The following is a 23812-nucleotide window of genomic DNA, read 5'->3' as shown; positions in this document are numbered from 1 at the left end:
AAAGAGGGATCACTGAGAAAGGGTGCTGCCGCATATCTGGGCTTCCTGGCAGTGGAGTCACTGCCACTTACTTGAAGGGAGAGGGAAAGGGGCTGAGGTGATGGGGAGGTCAGGCTTATTTGAGCATATTGCCAAAGCCAATCCAGCACTTCTGCTGATGCTCTCCTGGAGTATGTGCAGGGCACATACCTTCTCCCTCCCTTCCTGCCCTCTAGGTAAATGTTCTGGTATTTTTATCCCACCCTTACTTTCAGGGTGGCACACGGGAGTATACAGTGGTACCTCGGGTTACATACGCTTCAGGTTACATATGCTTCAGGTTACAGACTCCGCTAACCCAGAAATAGTACCTCGGGTTAATTACTTTGCTTCAGGATGAGAACAGAAATCGCATGGCGGCAGCAGGAGGCCCCATTAGCTAAAGTGGTACCTCAGGTTAAGGACAGTTTCAGGTTAAGAACGGACCTCCGGAACAAATTAAGTACTTAACCCGAGGTACTACTGTAATTTGTGTGGCTATATGTTTCAACTTGTTATTTTATATTAAATATTTTATATTTTTCTGGAAATACATATTAAATTCAAATGATAATAAAAAACCGACATGAAATTACAGGCAACTCCTGCTTTAGGCACATGCAAATGATACGCGATCATCCACACAAGCATGGCGTCGAACCTGGAAGCAGCTCCCAAAAGTCATAAAGACATCATGAAAAGGGGAGGGGTGGGGTGGAGCTGGGCAAAGTGGGCTTATGCAGGCTCCACCGACGCGTGTGGGGGTCTGGAACAGAACCCCTGCACAAAATGAAGATTGCCTGTACAAGGTAACTTGGATAAAGATGCAGTATGAATACAAACTTAGACAGCATGTTTGAATGATTTATTTATCAGTATTTCTGATAGGCGCTTTTTAAAAAAGAACTTCATTAACAATAAGAAGTATTCTATCCTTTATTATATACGCATGAATTATTCTAGGATCAGTGGCTGAGAAGGTTGCATTATATACTCACTGAGCTATTTTGGCTGCTAAGGTTGCTCCTTGTAAGCAACCCCAAATTCCACCCCGAGAAACAAATTTCTCACAGTAACCTTGAGAGCTATTTGCCAAGTTGCCAGTGGCATTCTCTGACAAGCCGTCTAACTCATGCCAGTGATTAAGTGCATCAACTATTTTCAGGACTCCATCAAGGCCTTGACACCAGCATTTGAAAGCAGCTCTGAAAAACATTTAAAAATATCCAATGTTTCACTGACATTTATTAAAATGCAAGATAATGAAAATATTTTATTTGGCATCACACCCTCAAGCGCAGATGTAACAGGTTAATGAAATGCAGTGTGAACTGCAAAAACTGGAAAATGAAACACAAGAGGCATATCTGTTTCCAGTCACTCTTCCTATACCTTGGTTTGCAATTTAACAAAAAAAAGAAATCTAAGGAGGGACACACACACACACACACACACACACACACACACAATCCTCCTAGTGGTGCAGCAATAAAACTGCTAGTATGCTTGCAAAGCTAAGCAGGGTCTGGTATGGTTTGAAATTGGATGGGTACCACGTGTTGAGATTGTGCAATGCAGGAGACTGAACTAGATGGCCCTCAAGGTCCCAACTCCATGATGTCTGTGTTTTTTAAGTGACATGGCCAGGAAACACAGGAACATAAATGCCCCACATCAATCAGAGATGTCATTGCCTCCCAGAAATAGTAAAATTGGCAGGTGAATACATGATTTCCCTCTCTTTTTCAGAAACAGTGGGACAATCTACACAGGGATGCTGAAAAGCAGCTGCTTCCCAGGTAGGAACTAAGGAAACCTAGGCAAATTCCAAAGCAAATGCAATTCATCATGCCCATTATGAAGGTTGGAAGGGGCTATAGCTGGAAGAGATCTGATTGCCCTGCAGCATTGCTTACACTGAATACTTCAGGTCAGGCTCAGAATGGGATAAAGGTATTGTCCATTGATTAATCCCAACACTTGGGCTCTGGAAGTAGTATAGAACAATCTTGCAGTGTAGGTCATTGTCAAACCCTGTTGCAAGGAAGGGGACTGTGCTGAGCAAGGATGCTTTATAGGAGGCCTGCAATGTTGTATACAGTAAATATTGTACGATAGATGCCCTCCACACCTCTCAGGTTGCAGCAAATATTAATCTACTTAAACTGCACACAGAGAGACATTTTCCCAGGCCAAATCCAGCACTCAACTGCATACAGAAGCCACACACCCCACTGACATGCATGCAAACCACTTGCACTTTTAAAAGTACAGTTGCAGCTGCCTGATGTGTTCCCATTTCCTAGGGAAAAGGTCAGCAGCGTGGGTTGATGGCTCCACCTAGTGATCCAAAGGCAGGCAGCAACTTTTTGGGAGTCAGGACGTCCAACAGGCATTCAGGTCATGGACTCGCCAAGCTTGACAGCCGGGAGTGTAAGGGCAGAAAGAAAACATACCACCTCCCAATGTCAATGGGACTTGTGCTAATAACAAGAATCCTGCAGCCAACCCAACTAGGGCAGGGTCTGCTGACCTTTCATTAGGAAATGGAAAACTACACTTCAATCAGGTACAACTGTATTTCCTCCCCAATTTCCAGTGAAAGATCAGTAGAGTGGGATGCTAACCTTTCTAGGGTGGGAGTGCAAGTGCAAGAGGTTGTGGCAGGAGGACCTGCTGCAGGACCACCTGCCAAATGCCGAATCCAAAGCATCCTGGCGGTAGTGCCTGGTGTAGGTACTGGGTGCTGCCCAAGTAACTGCGTGGCAGAGGGTGGGAAATAAAAATAACAGCTACGGAGTGAAGGGAACCAGAGGGGAATGTGCCCATGGGGAAGGAGGACTATTACTAATTCCCTACGACAGACGAGGAAAGGTTTAGAAGAAATTCAGAGAGAAGTAACTGAAAGATGAGCAAGAGCAATAATGACTGGCTACACTTCAACCAAAGGCAGGAGCAGAACTGGATGCATGCTGGCAATCCTGCCTCCCCAAGGGTTGCTTGAACCCCACAAGAAATTGGCCCAGTTATGAAGGCTCTATAAATTACAGTGCTATTCTTCCGCCAGCAAAGGATGGTTAACGGAACACAATCTCTTCTGCCTTCTGGCCACTCTGCTGACCTCCCACTGGAAATGGGGAAATGTTAAAACTAAAACCAAATGCACATTAAGACCTAAATTAAAGTAGGGACACTTTCCTTCAAAGCTAACTTTTGTGTTTTGTTTTGTTTTTCAGTTCATACAATCACATTTTACTTATTGTAAAAAACAACAACCCTGTTTATCACAATTTCATTTAAAAATATTAAAGCTGTTTATAACAATTAAAATCACATAAAAATAAAAACCGATCACTAGCTGACTTATTATGTAAAATGTTTTTCTTATTTTCCTCTGAAATACCCACTTGATTCAAGCAACTACATGTGCAGCTGCAGGTTGGGATTGAAGTACCTGCTCCAAGTGCTTCCTATCAGAAGCTGGAAAGAACGGCTGTAAAGCCCTTCACCACTCTTAACAAGGGATTCCCACAAAATTTATGATGCAAACGCAAGCAAAGCATATGTCAGTAACACTGGCACACACTTGAACATAAAACCTTGTCTCAATCAAAACAATAGTATTTGCAGGCCCCTAGACTTCAGTTAACAGCCTTTAGCTGTGCTTTAGCTAATTATGCATTAAAACTGAAAATTTAACGACAGTTTCATTTTATATCTGTTGCACTATAGATACCTTTTGTTTCCTGTATAAAAGTGAATATTTCCAAGTTCACTGAAAGCCTGCACCATGAGGTCTTGCTGATTATTTTTTTGAAGAGCCTCTGTTTTTCATTGGTTGAAGGAGAATTTTAAAAAATAAAAATAGAAATATTAATACACACTTAATATATTTATGTAAATCAACTTATATGAATTAGGAAATAAATCATTATCCTAAATAATATTATTCATTTATTTCACTTATGAATCCCCATAAAAATCTCGAAGCCATCTAACAATAAATTAGGGGATGGGGAGCTAACTCAGGATCTCAGCCAAAGATCTTTTCTACAGTAGAAAAAAGCATATGGGTACAGAAGAAACTTTCATGGGATAGACTATATGCCACCAAAATTTGTGGACACATACTTGTAAGTATATATCTGTACATATATATTTGTAAGGGAGGCAAAACAAATTATAATCTTACCAAGAGTTTGCTCATATGAAGAGATGACTACTGACAGTTTTGACCGGGGAATGGAGTTGCCTTGAACCAAACTAATGCTAGTAAAATTTTCATTAGAAAAATCAGGTGGTTCTGGCTGATATGTGAACTCAGCCCCCATCATAAATTCCACTTTTCCATGTGAAGATGCCTTCCATCTTGTGTCTACTCTTCCACACTCTAGATTAGAAAAGTGATTAATATACTGAATATACTCTATCCAAAAGATTTTGATTCTGGTGGCAATTAATTGTAGAAAAAGATTAATTTCAAAGGTAATGCTCTGTAATTCCAGGGGAAAAATGCTTATTTACACTTCCTAGCCAACACAAAGATTGGCTGCAAATACAGAATCTGTATAAATTCTACAAACACAGAATTAAAATTAATTTGCCAGAGATATTCACATTTAAGGCTGGTGCAGATGTAAGAGAACAATGGTCCTCAACTAAGATAACCATGTAGTGGTTATATCACCAAACTCATAACTTCTCGTATGAATATAAAAAGCATCTGCATTAATAATTACCTTCTTTTTCACACTAAGCTTTCCAGTATTTGACTTCTTAAAGTAGATCAATTGTACACACAATCTTGTTGTTAACCAACAGATGTTATAGCAATTACTCACCTTGTGTGTGAGCAAGAAATAATGCAAGCAATTTCCTGCTATATTTAATAGATCTACTGTGGTATTTTGCTTTTTCCAGGCTTTCACTGAAACACTGCAGTGCATCTGACACATCCAGAGGAACAGAAACCAGTGCTCTTCCTTGATCCGCATCTTAATTGAAGCAATAAATATATTAAAACCTAAATATGGATCTTTCCTTTCTTATACAGCAAAGGTTTTAAATGCTTCAATGATTTTGTTTCACATTTGACAACATTGGTCTGAAACAGACAACAAACACAATTTGCTTTAACACTGGTGAAAGGGTACAACTTATTTCCTTGAATCAGAAGAGAGGTATGTCAGGCCTTGGCCAAACTCCAAGTCAGGCCACAGCTGAAGAGTCTGATTCAAGTACAGGCAGGCCAAGGCCAAAGGTGTCATGCTAACGTGATTGAAGGCTAAAATACCAGATTCTAGATCAAGCATTAAATAAGGACAAGGAGTTTGTGACACAGTTTGCATATAGCGCTATACCCAACCATGGCTTGGTGTGAATGAGAAAAAAATGTGGATTCTGAAATAAATGATCAGCACTCCTCCCCCAGTCCAGTTGCTACACATACAGGGCTCAGCCATGGTTTGTCTTAGCTTAATGGCTAAACCCAATTTAATGGTATGTCTTTCTCAGACAAATTTCAAGCAGTTAACCCTAGAACAATCCTTGGTTCCAGCTGATGGTTTGTCTTGAGTGAGGAAAACCACAAGCCTGGGTTTGGACATAACACCAAGCCAAGCCATGGCTTAGTCATGGGTAGCATGGCAGCAGAAGGACCAGGAAAGGACCAGCAGAAGGACTGCCATAGTTTAGCTTAGTAATAATATGAATGGGCACTGTGTGGTTATTCAATGCGATGAGTTGTACAGATTGAGGACCTAAGTCTGGATCAACATTTGCATGTCAAAACCCTGAGGCCTCTCCTTTATGTTGAATAATAACACGTGGACACCATATTTTAGTTAATGGGCACAACTTTACTGGTTACAGAATGTGAGCGGTATTGGCTTAGGCATTGGAACTGAACCGACTATATCTGACTCCTGCCTGCCTGCAGGAAGTCTCACAAGGCTTAACCACCAGTAGGGGGAGCTTGTTGATGCACATCAACTGGAAGCTCCCCCTAGAGTCACCGGAAGGTCGTGCCATGGCCCTAGCCTCCAACCGGGCTTCGGACAGGAACCACGACCACCAGATTCCTTTAACAGAATACCCTTTACTATGGAGGGGCAGGTGAAGGCCACACCTCCCCTCCCCCAAACAAGGTTTTACCAATACCTAACTGCCACTCAAGCCGGAACAAGAGGGAGATCCCCTTGCCGTGCTGCGGTTTAAAAGGGGTAAGCCACACACCCCCCCAGTCAACTGGATTGGCTGGCCGGGGGCCATAACACGGGGCTTGACCAACCCCCGCTGCGTGTGAAGGCCATGTGATCCGACCACAACACCATCCCACTTGGAAGTGGAACTGCTTTACAGAACACCAAGACCCCTTTTGGTCCTCAGATCAGAATGAGTGACTATAGAACAGTATCCTTCCTAGGTATTAAATGGGTGGCACTACAGAACAAAAAAGATCCAGCTAGTAACCCCATTGGCCAACCAGCTGTCCCAGAAGTTTAGCGAGGGAGGAGCCAGGGCTTCTTGCCTGAATCCCCAGTTTAGGTCCCTTGGCATCTATCAAGACCAATCCCAGCTCCACCATATTAATAGCAACTTGTGCCTCTACACCACTTGTTTTCCTCCTCATCAGCAAAATAAAACCATATCATTCAAAAAGTTAACTAGGGTTAGGTGAAGGGCTCCTTTTAAATTGGATCAGCAAGAGCTGCAGCAAAATACACAAATTCTAATTCAGAAGGGAAAAGAACGGAAGTAGACTCATCTGCCTCTTCAATGAAAGGTCCCTGCAGCTCCATCAAAAAATCAAGATCCAGTATCAGAGGAAAACAGAACAGAATATGGTAAATATCCTCTTTCTCAGAGAAATGGCTGGCTGCATGTGACTGAGGCATGGCCTATTTAGACATAGTATAAAAATATTGCCATAGTACTCCAAAAGGACATGAACAGAAAACCTTCTGAAGATAAAAAGGACTTATATATCAGTATGTGCTCTGACCTTTACTATCAAATCCATCCTCATCAGTTGTTTCATTACATTTGGCAGCAGCATGCAGCTTTATCGCAACAAAGTCTCTACAGCGCACCTAAGAGAAAAATGTTTTCAACACTGTAACATCTATTGGCAATGTTTTCGAAATAATGTGACTAAACTCAGATGTTTATGTCAATATTTGGTTACCTAAAACTTGATTTCTGAAAATCCTTGCAGAGAAATAATTTAGATGTGCAAACAATCAAAACTAATGTTCACCATCTTTAACTGATATGCTTCAAAATGAGGGTCTGTGCACTAGTACCCATTGTGGTGCCCTTGAAATGGTGTTAGCTCTCCCATCAACATTGACTGTGATGGCTTAGGCTGATGGGAATTGTTGTCCAAAAGCATCTAGAGGTCACCAGGTTGGATACTATTGCTACAGAGCAATGTAAGAATATTACCCAGGCCTTTGGCTAACTAAATAATCTATTACCTTTTAAACTGTGTGTATTGGGGAGGAGAAGTTTTTGTGTTTTGCTATGTTATGCATTTTTGTGTTTTTATATTGTAAACTAAGGGACGCAGGTGGCGCTGGGGTTAAACCACAGAGCCTAGGACTTGCCGATCAGCAGGTCTGCAGTTCGAATGCCCGCAACGGGGTGAGCTCCTGTTGCTCGGTCCCTGCTCCTGCCAACCTAGCAGTTCGAAAGCACATCAAAGTGCAAGTAGATAAATAGGTACCCCTCCAGCGGGAAGGTAAACAGCGTTTCCGTGCACTGCTCTGGTTCCCCAGAAGCAGCTTAGTCATGCCGGCCACATGACCTGGAAGCTGTACACCGGCTCCCTCGGCCAATAAAGCGAGATGACCACCGCAACCCCAGAGTCGTCCACGACTGGACCTAATGGTCAGGGGTCCCTTTACCTTTTATATTGTAAACAACCCTGTGGTCCTCAGATGAAGGGCAGTATAGAAATTTATTTGCTACCTATCCTTCACCATAAAGTCACATATCTTTGCCCTGGTCTTCCACACCTGAGATGTATATATTGGGGACCCATCGTATTTTTGGTGACGGTGTTTTTTTGTTTTTTAATGTTGTATTTTAAATTGTTGCAGACCCCCCACTCCCTCCTGGAACTTTAGAATGAAGGGGCATGTGGAAATGTTGTCTGCCTCCAAGTTATTCACATGTAGGACTCAAAGTAAGTACATCTAAAACATTTCACCTTGCGTCCAGTATCAGTAACAAGATATTTGAATTTAGGGTGTGAGCTAGTAGAGTCACGGGCTTGTGCTCTTTCCTGCAGTTGTCTCTGAGCATATACCACCAGCGGAATCAATTGCTCTGTATATCTCTCACTAGAAAAATCAGATAGATTTCAAAATTAAAAACTGCTAACATTTTATTTCTTAAAAAAACACACAACATTTTCCCCTTCAAAAAGAGCACATTATGTTACTTACTGTGTAATTGTGTTGAACTGCATGGCTATGTATACTAGTGATTCCCACTTCTTCAAAAAAAACAGAAGCTCAATAGTTCGCAGAACCAAATTACGTACTCCTTGCAAATCAACAATACAGATATCATCAAATGGATATTCAAATGAAAAGTTAGAACCGCCTTCATCTTGAGCTATGCCGCCTACACAACTTGGAACACAGAAATCACCTTCAGCTTCAACAATCTATAAATTCAAAACAGAGAGTAGTAAAGCAAGGATTCCAAATAGCTTTTATCAAGTCCCAGTTTCAGATATTCAGGCCACACACTTCTTGTGCTGGGTTCTTTTGTGGTTCATAAATGTTCTGCAAATGAGCCAGGCTTTTCTTATCCTCAAAAATCTATTCAACTAACCTTTCTGGATATGGAACATCAGAGGTGGTCAATGTGGTATCCTCCAGATGTTCTTGGGCTGCAAGTCCCATCAGCCCTAGCCAGTGTTGCCAGCAGTCAGGGATGGGACTTGTAGCCCAACAACATCTGGAGGGCACAACAGTGAATACTCCTGTGTTCGATTCCCCCGTGCTTCACAGTTGCACCATTTGTTTGTTTCTTCGTTTTGTTTATAGCCACCCCTCCTCCAAAAGGCAATCTGGGCAGCAAAATACAAGAGATAAAACATTTTTAAAATCTTGTATTTTGATGTAGAGAAGTATATATCCTTTAGAACATCCAATTTTCTTACTAAGGCTCTACAAATTCGTGTAACAAAATGTAAAGGAAGTATGGGAAATGATTTATCCCCTAAAAAGGTTGGGGAGTAGAAATGTAAACCACTATTAGTAGCAGTATCGTTGTTGTTGTTATTTTTATGCATGTAATGGCTGTTTGCTAAAACTAAACTGAATCTTAGTAACAATTCCAATGCAGCTATAGACTGGGAAAGACCTCAACTCAACAGTCTTGTTTAAGGAGGAAGTCTTCAGTAGATGCCAAAAACATAACACAGACACCACCAAACTGATATTCAAGGAAATTCTGAAGGGTAGTTGACACAACACTAACGGCCTGATTTCTACATTGTGCAGAACTGACCTCCTGATAAGATGTGTGCAGAAGGTCCTCACCTGCAGAGAGCAACAATCGATTTGTTACATAAGGGGTGAGATGATCTTTCAGGTTTTACACTTACACAAGTACACACACCATTTATTACGGTGGACGATGAAGTCTTTGGATTTGGATTGGGCTATTCCTCTCCCACCTAATAAATCTACTATTCAGGTAAGACCTATCCTTCTTTTTAATATCCCAAACAACATTGTTTCCAATTCATCGTAATACAACACTCAGAAATTTTATATCATTTTAGAAAACAGAAGTTGAAAAATACCAATGTGTGATTTGAATTATGTGCTTGTTCTTGTTTTTATTTTGTATTTTTGTTTTGTGAATTGCCCTGGCATCTGTGGATGAAGGGTGGTATACAAATAATAAATAATAATAATAACAACAACAACATGTGATGACCACAATTTGAACGTATGATTAAAGCAAGCAAGTCTAACCCACAGTACAAGCCACAGGAAGTGACCAATCAACCCCTTTAGCTCTATCTTCCAATCTGATTGGAAGATAAAGCATTTTCCTTGCTTTTTAGAGAGTGATCTGTCTGCTCTTTAGAGATAAAGAAGAGGCAGAACTATGTTTTATCTGCAATCCTGGTGCTAAGCGCCACAGTGCTAAGATTGGAAATAAAGTTCTTAGCTTGCTCTTTAAAAGGCAGCACTTCTACCTCTAGAATAAATAGAATGACCTCTGCAGCATTTTCAGCCACGCCCACCCCAGCGCTGGAATGAAAGTGCTGAAAATGGTCTGTGTGTGTGTAGGTGTCTTTATGCATGAGTGTATTACGAGTAGTGATTTCATGTCTGGTGAGTTTGTGCAATGTATGTGTATACTGCTTGTATGGTGAATGTGCAAATGTGGCAAGTATGAGTGGTCTTTATGTATGTATGTGCAATATGTGTATGCACACATATAAACCGACCACATCAACCACTGGGATGCAGACCTCAAAGGGGTGGCTATCCATCAATGTGCCCCCCCCAAAAAGATTAGCTAGTCCTGTTTAATGTTTGTATTTTTAGAAGCCATATTGTAATATAAATTGTACACTGGATAGTAGCTGAAAGGTTTAAATAAGCCATGAACAAGAACAAAGAAGAAATTCCTTTAGTAAAAATACATTTTTTTGCTGCTTGTAAATCAGAAACAAAACTGAATACAGTATGCAGACAACCTCAATAAAATATATTTACCTTAACAGAATCAGTAGCCTGCAGATCAACCATCATATCAAGCAACATATCTGATGCCATGAAATATGGCAGCCAAATGGTGTCATGAAACAACTCCTTGGTAATAGGAAATGGGGCATGAAAAGATTGTGAATGTCTAATAATTGACTGCGCTTCCTGGGTATAGGTCCAAAGGTCTCGGCACACGTTCTGAAGCAACGTCCAGTGGCCACCACGGTAGGCTAGTACCTGGATGGTAAAGTGTCAGATAGAAGTCTGATGAGTGGAGCATGGAGATTTCTCAGTGATGTCAGCATTAAAACACAAACCATTTTCTTAAAACAGAGTCCCCAAAAATGGAGGGGGGTCCCTATACATTGGGATGTCTTATAGACGGAAAAATACGGTAACTACTTCTTCATTCTTACTTTTCAATAGAAAAAAAGGATACAAACTTCCCTCTACAGTGGTACCTCTGGTTAAGTACTTAATTCGTTCCGGAGGTCTGTACTTAACCTGAAACTGTTCTTAACCTGAAGCACCATTTTAGCTAATGGGGCCTCCTGCTGCTGCCGCGCCGCCGGAGCATGATTTCTGTTCTTATCCTGAAGCAAAGTTCTTAACCTGAAGCACTATTTCTGGCTTAGCGGAGTCTGTAACCTGAAGCGTATGTAACCTGAAGTGTATGTAACCTGAGGTACCACTGTATAGCATGCAGACTACCCCACTGAATTCTCAGGCAGCTGAGAACACAAAAATATCCAAGTCATACACAGGAAAATAACTGAGAGGAGGGAAGTTGGCTATTGCTGGAAAGAAATGACAGAAAATAAAAGGAAATAAATAGAGAGAGCAAAGGAGTGCATGTTACCCTTCTATAGCCAAGCAGCCAGACAGTGATTTAAAACTACAGCTTTCTGATAATCTTTGTCAGCCATTTCAAGATATATTCATAAAACCTATTCATATTTTACTGGTGTTTTTCCACTTGTACATTCCCTAGCTATAATTTCTAACATATTTCCATGCTGCTGATCTAATGCATGTGAAGTGGTGACATTCATTATGAATGCGGCTTCACTTTGTGCAACATAATCATTACAGAAATGAGGTTCTGAGCCTACATGGTATTAGGCTGTGCTCAGTAGAACAGCATGTGCTTAGGAAGCTGGACAAGTCCCTTCTAAGTAGAGGTTTGGGCTTTATAGCACTGTGTGCTGTGCTCCCTGAGGGGGCCATTCAGAAAACACAGCACAATCCAATATAAGATTGCATTTACCATATTATTTATGGATGCATTCATTTGGTTAAAGCAAAAGGCAACAAAGTTCTACCTACTGTAAATAATTCTGGTGTTGCCTTTTAAAATGTTTTAGTAAATACAATAAGAGAAACCAAGAAAAGGAATTCTTCTGATTCCTATTTTAGAAAGTATGCACCAGGTAGTACTTCCAGCTAGGAAAAAGCTCCTGCTGGTCTGAAAGCCGGCATCTAGGCAACAGGCTACCCAGAAACTCATTATTGGCCTTCCACTTTCTCTAGCGTGAAAATGCTTAGGAGTGTTCTCTGTGTTTGCTAAGGGGCTTCTTGCTGTCTTTCTGACTTCTTCCAGAGATATGTGGGATATGTACAATGCTACAAGCCCCCCCCTTAAAGATGGTGGCCACTAGCCATAGTTCTGGACAGGACTGCCACCCAGGACCACAGTTATTGTTTGCACATCACGGAAAAATGTTCATTGTATGTCAAAATTGTGTTTCCCCTGCTGGAATATGAAAAGGAGGTTGGGGTATTCATGGCTGTTTTCGCCGAAGTATTTGAGGAAGGATCAAATGGTTTTTGAAGTTATAGTGGGACTCCCTCACTGTTTCAGCAATAAGACGGGGGGGGGGGAATGTGTGCAAAGGTTTATGTGTCACATAACAAACACTCTCCTCCATGAATTGTTAGGAAAAGAAAAGAGGTAAAATATAAATTAGAGCTAAAAAGTCTTCTAAGTCATCTCTTGGAGGATTCTTGTCCTAAATGACACAAGGAGTGGGTTAAGAAGCAAAGAGGTGACAAAAGTGAGTGAATGACAGATGGGCTGCTGCCAAGCTTTCTCAGACTCCTGCTTTAAAGGGTTAGGAAGACCTAGATGATCTGAGCCCTTTCTACTAGACTACACTACTGAGATCTGGAATAGAAGAGGAAGTTAATAGAAGTACAAGAAACAAATGTTTGTATCACCTATTGAAACTGGTAGAGACATTTTAATACAATAACATAAACACATTAATTCAAGAAGACATTACCGCCGCTCTTCTAAAATGTAGAAAGATTTTAACAAAATGCTCCAGCAAAGATGAATAAGATTGCGCTTTTTCACGTTCTTTTACGGTAACATATCCCTGAGGTAGTCCCTGAGGTCGCAGGGTGTCTTTTTCATCTGGCTTAATGTTGTGATCAGAAAAATATAATGGATCTAAAAACAAACAACATTTGAGTTAAATTGAGGACACATTTTCACAGACATCAGAATGAGTAATAATAGTTTCCAGACTTGTTAATAAGATGGGCTGCAGGGACTCAATGGTCTTTTGCCAGTACCTTAACCCTTAAGTAGGCCCCAATCCCTACTCCTGAGAAGACCATGTTTAGACATTGCCTGGAAGCTCCCCACCTGTGTTAAAAGAAGCACAATGTGGTCCTCTTAACTGTATGCCTGATGGGACGGAAGGAGAACAGCTACAAGGCCTCAACCTTAATGAAAAATGGGGAAACATGGAGCCTCCTTCTTCCACCGGAAAGACATAGGAGCTCTGGACCCAAGTCGGTGGAGTCACCAGTCACCCCAAAAGAGGAGGCCTACATAAGAACTGTACCTACTGTGGAGAGCAACCTGGGGCATGGTGGAAACTGGCTTGCAAAGCCATTGGTTCATCTAAGTCAGTGTTGTTTAGTGACTGGCAGCAGCTCTCCAGCACTTTGTGTAGGAATCTCTCCCAGCCCTGCCTGGAGATACCAAATACTGAACCTGAGACCTTCTGCATCTAAAGCAGATGCTCTTCCACTGAGCTACAGACCTCTCTCTATTTACATACAGTGAGAAGTAATCTTTCTAGTCCATAGTTATATTGACTGGTTAATACTAAAGGAACAGTTACAGTTTTATTGTAAATATACAAGAAAGAAACATGCTTGAGAACCTTCTGGAATGTATATAAATAAACATTACAAAGGATTTGATTTAAATCAGCACATCTATAATTCAAAGAATCACACAAGTTTGGAATGAGTGGACTCCATCATGGTCTCGGATCAGGACTCATTGGGGGCTGAGACCTCTGGCAACTGGAATGCTGAGAAGAGATAGATTCACTTCCTGGTCCATGTTGTGTGAGCCTTCAGGCACCAGAGACCACATCCCTTCATCTGAGAAGACATCTCTGCTGCCAGACATAGATGGCTAAACCAGACATTCCTTGGTAGGAAAGATCCCCACAACTAAAAATCCCATTGCCCCAAAGGAGCTAGCAGCTACAGAAAGCGACATCAGCCCTCAGCTTGGACATCTGGCCTCAACTGCAAAAGGTCTGCCTCATGCCTTCTCTGGTGGGCACTCCCATGTTCATGACAGACTCTGTATCTTTCTGAGATCATATCCCCACCCCCCCCAAGCTGAGTGTTAAATGTTGTGGGGCTCAGAATGACAGCACTGAGGGCCAGGTGTCAGTTCCTCTGATGAGGCCATGCGGTAAGAGAAAGGAACTGAAGATGTATCAGAACAGTTAGCAGAACCCTCTAGATGACTATGGAGAAACTGCCATTTTTCCCCTTTCTCCTATATAGCATTCTGGTCCATTGATGCTCTAAATAGTCTTGTCCACTATATCACCAAAGAAAGCAAGTTGATGGCTTTTTTTACTATATTTTTAAATAACATGTCCTGACATTCTTGTATGCTCTTCAGCTTGTCCTGTTCTGCAATGCCTTATATATGTTCCTTCATGCATTGACAACTTCTATTTTTGAATCCTCATCTATCCAAAGACTTGGCAATCACCTGATCTCATCCTCATCTGATGCCTGAGACTTAAGCTTAGAACCTGACACAGAAATGGAGCACCTGACAATATAGTGAGCCCTTAGATGGAACTTCTGCAAAAGTGATTGGTTAGTGAAGTATTTGTTGGGAAATCCTTATGCCTCAGATCACGGAACCGCTCAACATCTGTTAGACATTTGTCCAATATGTAGTAACCCACCTGAATCTGAGGCAGAAGATGACAGCTGGGAAAGATCAGTGGGATCCGTTGTGGCATCAGTTTCAGGGGTGAGACAATTACTGTGGTCAAGTAGGCTTGAGCTGGAAACAGCATCTGAAGAAGCACTTTGTAAAGTGGGGTCAGAAGCAGGCATGGAAGGACCAGAATCGAAGACAGGGAAGGTGGAATCAAGTGTGTCTGAGCAAAGAAGAGCAAGGAAGTCTTGACTTGCTATGAGCTGTTGGCTGCAGAATATTCAGGGCTGGTATTTTCGAGATTCCAGAATTGTGTAAGTACCCCTAGCTTATCAAAAGGCCAAACTAGAAGTCCATCTGAAAAAAACAGTGACAGGTCCTACCATATTTCACAGCTGCTCTGGTGGCTGAATGGCTGAGTTCACTGTTCTTGCACTGAATGACTGGGCTTCTGATTCCCTAATTTGCGCCTGACAAGTGATGCAAGAGGAAGACAGGGCTGCATCTGCTGCAGTGGACGTCAGCAGATGTGGAAAGGCTATTCGAGCCTATGAAATGCAACAAGGAGGCACTGGAATTGTGTTTTCCTTTTGCCATTACACCAGGCAGCCCTGGAAACCCTCATAAAAGAAAGGCAGGACTGGAGCAGCAAACAGTGAAATCGAGAAAGCTCATTTAAACTAAAGATGGTATTGATAGGCTTGTTTAAAAGCCATCAATTGTCAGGATGAATAATTGTGTTCTGATCTAAACCCTATTCCTTTCAAAGAAAGATTTTGAAGAGGTTGAATTATTTTAAACATATGCTCATAACTGACTACATAACTACGTGCTTATGCACACAAACACAAGCAATAAACAAACAGATCAATACTAGATCAATTCTCTGGAATCAATTGCAGTGTTTTTCATTCTGTATTTTATGGCTGTTCTGAAGAATTCATCAGCCATTTTGTCAAGTTAGCCACAAGAAATATTCTGACTCTTGCTAAGCCTCCAAATCAATCAGTCTCCAAATAGCAGATAAACTGATGCTTGCAATCCATTAGGTTCCATTTTCCACCACCAACCCAATTTGATAACAAAATGCACTGAATCACCAAATCAAAAGTTAGCAAAATAATACAGAGAGACACCCTTTTATTTTGTTTGCCTCTGTCTTCATATTACTCCTAAACTGGACAAAATACGGAAGTGTTGTTCTCAACAGTGTGAACTAGAAATACAAAAAGAATAACCACATATGAACATGCAACGGAATAAGAAAGATATAAGGATTACATGAATAACAGACTAAACAATGTGAAGATTTGTGCTTTCCAATTTTGTTCTATTAAGCACACTTAAGATTTCCTCTGGCGGTACTGTCTTCAAGCTTGGAGCACTGCAGTTCAGGAAGCAACTAACAGGAGGAAATGGGCATGCTTTGGCTGGGGGGGGGGAATCAAGTGAGAGAGAGAATAGTAAGCATGCAGACCGTTTTCAAATAGTTATAAGAATGTCAGAAAGAAGAGTGGAAATTACTCACCAGTCCCCTAAGGATAGACAATGTGATTAAAATGACATGTCTTAAGACCAGTCATTGAGAAAAATCTAAACCTAAACAGCAAAGGAACAAGCTCCTTAAAGAGGCTGTACAAACCCTTCTTTGTATGCATCGTTTTTTTAGGATTGCTTTAGATTAGGAATCGAGTATGACCTACTGGGTCCATTTCCACTCTGATTAAATACCTATGTCATAAAAGGACTATCCCATGGTCCATCGGCACCTCTAGACCATGTCTGGGACAGACAGGCAGAATCAGACAGACAGGCAGAATTAAGATAGAAACTTGGGACAGATGGGCTGGATAGAACTTCAGTAAGAATTGCAAGGCAGGCAATCAAAACAGGATCAATAACTTAAATCCTAGAAGCAGCAGCAATAGCACTGAAGTCAAGAAAGCAGACGTTATTAGAAACACCAGGCATATTTGGAGCAAGAGACCCAAGAACAGATATAGAACTAATAGTGGTATGTGATGCACCTCAAACTACAGGGCATCAGAACAGAGCGGATGAAGGCTTAGAGGAGGAGGTCAGGGGTGCACAATATAAAGTACTGGCTAAGACAGACAAAAGAGACCCAGGGGAAGGAATACATGTGGAGCTCATGCAAAACTAACGGTGCCAATTGGTCAGCAGCAAGATAAAATGTCTGTGAATTTTGAAAAGGCAGGACTTGGGTGCACAACAATGCAGAAGATATTTCACCATGCAATAATGCATTAGTTTTGCCACTGGCTCAGTGCTTGCAATCAAGAGAATCACCAGCTAACCCCAATAATGGTGGCTGTTGTCATAACCCGAAATAAATTTCTCCTGGAGAATATTTCATCAGATAGGTAGCTACTGCCATCTGTCACCCACAGGCAGAAAATGCAGAGTTCAGGAAGCAGGTTGCCTCACTGTATGCAGAGACCACAGTCCATTTTGTCTCAAAGATTCCTCCAAGAGGAGCATGGCGACAGACAAATAAAAATAAGAATATAAGAAAGTGCAAAATACTGCAAATAGGCAAAAATACACAAGAACTACTTCTCTGACACATAAAAGGAACTGAACAATTTTGACAATTTGAAAAGCTAAAAACAAATAACACTGCAAGAAAAAAGAACACTGCAATAAAATAAATAAAAATCAGAAAGCCAATCTATCCACATAAAAGAGGATCTTAGGAGAAATTTCTTACACATAAGGCCAACAGCCCCTTCTTCCTGAAAGATAGTCTATCAGATGGGAATATAGGAAACTAACAACCCTTGACACACAGAAACCCAAGCCTGCCAATAAGGAGAAGGAAGAAGACCAAAAGCTGACAGAAAAAATACCCAAACATGTTCAAAATCACTCAGAAACTGACTAAGGATAACAACAAGCAGGAAAGAACAGGGAAGCACAAAATAGTTCAAAAAATGAGAGTAATAATGAGGGAGAAGAAATAGAACTGCCTAGAAGGGCAACAGGAAATGGGGGGGGGAGTGTCTGCCTACAGCAAGGCAACCACCTCCCTCAACACTGCATTTCCTGCCCCTGGGTGACAGATGACAGTATCTACCCATCTGCTGGACTACACTCTAGGGAGAATGTTGTTTTAAATTCATTCTATAAGAAATACAAATTCAAAAAAAATCCATTATGAAACCAAATAGTTACTGTTATATGTCCTAATTGTTTGGACAAGAACAGGAGAGAAGGTTGATGGATTTTAATATGTAAGATTACAGTTATCTTGTTATTGCGTATTTTTAATTTAATTACCATTTTTTTTACGGATTTTTCCTGATATTGTTCTCTTAAAATACGGAAGTTGAAAAGTCTTCAGTTGCTCCTCTGTTGTTGCTGCCACCACTATAGTGCCTGAATTGATTAATGAGAATGCGTCTGGGTCTAATTCATGATAACTGCAAAACAAAACATTTCATTATTTAAGAAGAGCAAGCAAGAGATATCAAATACATAAAAACTAACAATATTGCAACTTTACTATTCTGCAAATACTTTTGAAGTCTTCTTTTTATATTTACAGCACTATGCTGAATGCTTCAGTTAATTCCTGCTTTCATGTGACCTTTCCCACCCAGTGTGGATTATCTGGTGAAGCCGTGCGCCATGGCCCTTGGGCCTTCTTGGTAGCTGCTCCCAGACTCTGCAACACCCTTCCTAGAGAAACTAGACTGGCTCCCTCTTTGTTGTCCTTCTACCAGACTTTCTTGTTCCAACAGGCTTTTGGGAACTGACAGCTGTGCTGCTTTTATTGTAATTGTTTGTATGGTTTTAATACATTTTATATATGCATTGAGTTTTAATTCTATCATTTTTTAATTATTGGTTTTCCTATCTGTAAACCATCTTGAATCCCATCAGGGATAAAGATGGGGTATAAATATAATTATTATAATAACAACAACAACAACTAGAGGTGATGTTAGTTATCTCTCAAGACAGGTTTTATTGATTTTACTCTTATTTTCTTATTCACCATGGGGACACCAAATCTGGGGAAAGGCAGGACAGGAATTGAATAACTAAAATAAAAAAAAATGAGAGTTTAAACTATAAATATAGCTGCAGGTTGGAACCAACGTGCAAAAGTTAAGAAATCAAAGCTCAAAGCTCAGTTTCTATTCCAGTTGATAAAATGGGGAAACGATCACTTCCATTATCCTCAGATCCTTGGAAGTGGAGCAGACAAACACATAAACACTAAGACTCAGCTGGGGAAACAGCAAGAGCAAATCTTCAGTGGAATTATTTTGGAGAAACCCTCTCTGGCCATTCATATCAATGGATGAAGAGTTGTGAAAGTCATATCAAGCACTAGAACTTGGCACATGAAGAAGAAAGCACTGCCTAGTAAGTATGTTTGAAAAAGAATTCTGATGGCTTGAAGTGCATTTCTTTTGCTCCTTTCAGATCTTTTTAAGTTCATAGTAATTCTAAGAAAAGAGAAAGTAGGAGAGATGCATTACCAAAAAGTAATCAATAGGGAATAACTCCACTAATAGGCCAATAACTTTTGTTTCTTCTAAGTCAGGGTAACATACAAGGGAAAAGCAGCTTCCCATCAGCAGTGGTTTGCTAAGACACCACAAGAACAAGAGTTGCAAGATCAGTCTTCTGAACTGTACACTTCTTCCACTGAAGTATAACAGTTGTTGTTTATGGAAAATACAGAATACAGCAGGACATTTCTGAAGGAGGTAAAAGAGGCTGCTAGGGGATTGTTGGATTATGCCATTATAAATCATCACATTTATCCATTTTTACCTGTTCAGATTTTTCAAAGAATCAACATCAATGGAATATAACTCTTCTATCCGTTTTTTAAACAAATTGAAGTGGGCAATTGCCAGGTAAATGTTCAGCTGAGATCGCCACGGCAACTCTTCAACATATACCCGCCGCCATCTCTTTCGTTTCAAGAAGACGTTAGAACGCAAATTCAGCTTTTGTGTCAGCACTTGCATAGCTACTCTTCGTGATTCTTCTTTTTCTCGCCTAAATAAAAACCATAGTAAGACTGATTTATATTACGGGGGGGGGGACCTGTGTTGCCCAAAATAAACAATTCATAATAATTCCAACAGAATGGCTGTAAGAGGAAAGAAAAAAAATTCTGAAACTGTAAAAACAGCCACATCTTGTCCTTGTTTGCATGTAATGATAAGCCAAACCAAAACTTAGCACAAAAGAGCAAACATGGACTTTGAGAGTGATCACAGCCACCTCCTTCTTCTCTGGTTGTTCTCTGCTACTGCACTGAGCTAAGCCATGATGTGATTTAATGTGTCATCCAAACCTAGGCTCTTTTTTTAGCTCTCTCCCGGAAAACCACAAGATGTAGCCAAGCCTTGTTCTATGATTTATAGATCGTGGTTTGTCTGGGGAGCTAAATCACAAGCCTGGATTCAGACAACACACTAAAGCACAGCACAGCAGCAGAATGACTGGGGAAGAAGCCCCCACATTTGCTTGTTCCTGCTAAGCCATGGTTTGGCTTGGCGTTACATGTGAACAAGACCTTGCTTTATTGAAATCTGGAGGGGAATTCAGTAGCTACACTGGTCTACACTGAAGTTGAAGTAACAAATTAGAAATTTATTAAACAAACAAACAAACCAACAATGATAGGGTGGATGGGGGTGTTAGTGACTGAGTCCCCAGATAGGGTGCAACAGGATCCATTTTGGATTTCTTGCCTAAATTCTAGTTCTTTCCTGATTTGGAGGGGAAATAGCTCAACTTAATCTGAGCCCGTCCAATTCAAGCCTAGTTAACATTAAAGGAAAATGTTTTCCAATGTCCGTTTCTAATCTCTTTAATATCCAGAAATAACAGACATAACTGAAATCCAGTTAAACCTTATTCAGAGCACATAAAACAGCTGAATTACCTTTGCCAGTCAGATGATTTGCCCACACCATGGTGTTTAGTGGGATATTTAGGTAGTTTTTTTTCCTTGGAAATCTTGGCTCTTGTCTTTTTCTTGGATGTTGGTGACCCTGACGTCTGAATGAAAATAGTAAGAGCTTTCATTTCGGTCCATTATACCATGAACCTATAACGTCTTTATCTAATGTCTGCTAGAATTTGTATCTAACATATGCTAGAATTAAGCAACAAAACATAGCAGAGTAAGCTGTCTTACATCTCAATCTGGGGGGAAAGACAGAATATTATTATTAATAATAATAATAATAACAACAATAAACAACAACATACAACATAGTTCTTGAAAGGTGAGTGGTGCCCTGTATTTCCAAAATGGAACTGGATACACAGCAACAACCTTTCGCGAAAGCAAACAAACCTCGTCTTGTCTTGGTAGCCAACCAAAATTTGTTCTCCAGTGGGAGAAGATAGGTTCTTTTGACATTACAGTAAGCTCAGTACCCAGTACAATTGGGGGAAAGGGAGAGGGCAGTCCCTGCATACCTCCACAGCTGTATTTGTGGTTAGTTTCAGTTTATTTCAGTACTACAGTGGTACCTCAGGTTAAGTACTTAATTCGTTCCGGAGGTCCATACTTAACCTGAAACTGTTCTTAACCTGAAGCACCACTTTAGCTAATGGGGCCTCCTGCTGCCACTGCGCCGCCAGAGCATGATTTCTGTTCTCATCCTGAAGCAAAGTTCTTAACCTGAGGTACTATTTCTGGGTTAGCGGAGTCTGTAACCTGAAGCGTATGTAACCTGAAGCATACGTAACCCGAGGTAACACTGTACTATGTTGTTGCCATACCTGGAAATAAGCTACCTTTCTGATTTTAAATAGGGCTGTCAACATATTAAGATTCTGAATGTATGAAAAGCCTTGCAGCATATTCATTGAACTATTACTATCTTGTTATAACGTGATTATTATTTAAGACAAATTCAATACAATTTGATTATTTGGAAGGCTCATTTTAAAAGGACAGTGATACCACGGGTTACAGACTCTTCAGCTTACAGACTCTGCTAACCCAGAAATAGTACCTCAGGTTAAGAACTTTGCTTCAGGAAGAAAACAGAAATCGCTCGGCGGTGGCGCAGCAGCAGTGGGAGGCCCCATTAGCTAAAGTGGTGTCTCAGGTTATGAACAGTTTCAGGTTAAGAATGGACCTCCGGAACGAATTAAGTTCTTAACCCGAGGTACCACTGTACACTTTTAAGAGATATATAGATTGTTCTCACTAATATATCATCAATTAGGCAAGTTAGAGCTTTGGTTTACATATTTTATTAAGAAACAAAAAAATGGATGGATGGATGGATGGATGGATGGACGTTATATTGCCAGTTATGTTCTACTATGTAAAAAAGAAACATTAATTTTCCACACAATTTATTAACTTACTTTCCCAAGTAACGACCTATAAATTAAGTCAATTATGACATGAAAGCCATTATCCCTATTCTCTTATAGGTAAAGGTATAGGTCCAGTCATGACCAACTCTGGGGTTGCGGCGCTCATCTCGCTTTATTGGCCGAGGGAGCCGGCGTACAGCTTCTGGGTCATGTGGCCAGCATGACTAAGCCACTTCTGGCGAACCAGAGCAACGCACAGAAACACCGTTTACCTTCCCACCAGAGCAGTACCTATTTATCTACTTGCACTTTGAGGTGCTTTCAAACTGCTAGGTTGGCAGGAGCAGGGACCGAGCGACGGGAGCCCACCCCATCACGGGGATTCGAACCACCGACCTTCTGATCGGCAAGTCCTAGGCTCTGTGGTTTAACCCACAGCGCCTACTCAGCTATTAAGGAGAATCCTTGGAGTTTCTACTACAGTGCCATAGTTTACACCAATTTAATATCAGCTCCTGATCAGCAATATTGACATTTTAAAGAACATAGCAATATTTCAGAATCATATATCTGTGTTTTAGGGCATGTCCAAAATATACGAACACTATATTTACATATATAAACATCTATGTTTTCCTCTAGACAAAGGCTATTATTAATGCATTTTAATCAGCTAAGTCTAAGTGAGTTAATATTATACAACTTACTGTTCCACGACCTTTTTTTCCTTTTTTAGTAACTCGCTTGATACCTAAAATGAATCTGTTCCGTCTGTAAACAAGGAAATTTAAGTTACTGTGAGGAGACACAACCAGCAGTATGCACATGCTCTGTCCTCAATGGAGGGGTTCTGCTGGAGAAGAGAGAGGGAGGCTCAACACATGACTGACTTTCAAGGTAAAAGGCCAGAGGACACTGTAGCATACCAGACTTGTGAGCCAACCTTGAAGAGAGGACAAGGTAAGTGGAATGGCGTTAACTCCATAAACAGAGGACAGAATTCTGATGAGCTTCTGTAACTAGAAAGGAACAGACAAGCTATAACAATTGGTGAGTGTGGGTGCCCTATGATGAAAAGAGTCCTGAGCTTTTTCCTGGAGTTCTGAAGGACTTGCCAGAATCCTTGAGTGAATGGTGGAGGGTTTGGGAGCTCTGAAGGTATGCTGATACCAAACAAAACTCTTATATTGAAGGAAAAGCAGTGAGTAATTTCACAATTATTATATGCAAGAGTGTTTCGGTTGAGCTCTTCAACCTGGGAAGGTAGTCCGTCTAGGAAAAGGAAAAAACTGACCCTAAATTTCTGCTGCCTTGCGGGAAAAAGGCTAAGGAGTAAACCCTACCCAAATCTGGAGGGGAGTCCCTAAGACAGCTGGATGACGCCTTGTACACCTTCTTCTGGCAATTCCTACAGCCAAGCTAGTGCCAAACTTTTTGCTCTGCTTTCCTTTCATCAGGGTCAAGAGGGGGGTCTTGTCATCTGGGCAAACCAGGACCTCCATCCACACTG

The 23812-nt window shown here is 40.9% G+C and overlaps 1 protein-coding gene across 8 annotated transcripts in view; it reads right to left on the bottom strand.

The window, feature by feature from the left end:
* Positions 1-23812, bottom strand: part of CFAP54 (cilia and flagella associated protein 54) — a 106751-nt gene that overhangs the window by 28155 nt on the left and 54784 nt on the right. For 6 of the 8 annotated variants that reach the window (XM_053404977.1, XM_053404978.1, XM_053404982.1 and 3 more), the window contains 14 exons: positions 23010-23073; positions 20906-21021; positions 19780-20010; positions 18271-18413; positions 14996-15193; positions 13043-13212; positions 10770-10997; positions 8469-8692; positions 8231-8363; positions 7022-7109; positions 4860-5012; positions 4211-4408; positions 3755-3842; positions 1017-1223 (listed from right to left, as the gene is read on the bottom strand). In XM_053404977.1, coding sequence (XP_053260952.1) covers positions 1017-1223; positions 3755-3842; positions 4211-4408; positions 4860-5012; positions 7022-7109; positions 8231-8363; positions 8469-8692; positions 10770-10997; positions 13043-13212; positions 14996-15193; positions 18271-18413; positions 19780-20010; positions 20906-21021; positions 23010-23073 — 2241 coding nt within the window. The remainder of the gene's footprint in view (positions 1-1016; positions 1224-3754; positions 3843-4210; positions 4409-4859; positions 5013-7021; positions 7110-8230; positions 8364-8468; positions 8693-10769; positions 10998-13042; positions 13213-14995; positions 15194-18270; positions 18414-19779; positions 20011-20905; positions 21022-23009; positions 23074-23812) is intronic. The other 2 variants (XM_053404981.1, XM_053404980.1) reach the window with 2 other exon arrangements.

Source organism: Podarcis raffonei, chromosome 10 (assembly GCF_027172205.1).
Source record: "Podarcis raffonei isolate rPodRaf1 chromosome 10, rPodRaf1.pri, whole genome shotgun sequence".
Lineage (NCBI taxonomy): Eukaryota > Metazoa > Chordata > Lepidosauria > Squamata > Lacertidae > Podarcis > Podarcis raffonei.
Note: the sequence above shows the minus strand (reverse complement) of the source record. Positions and strands in the feature narration are given on the sequence as shown.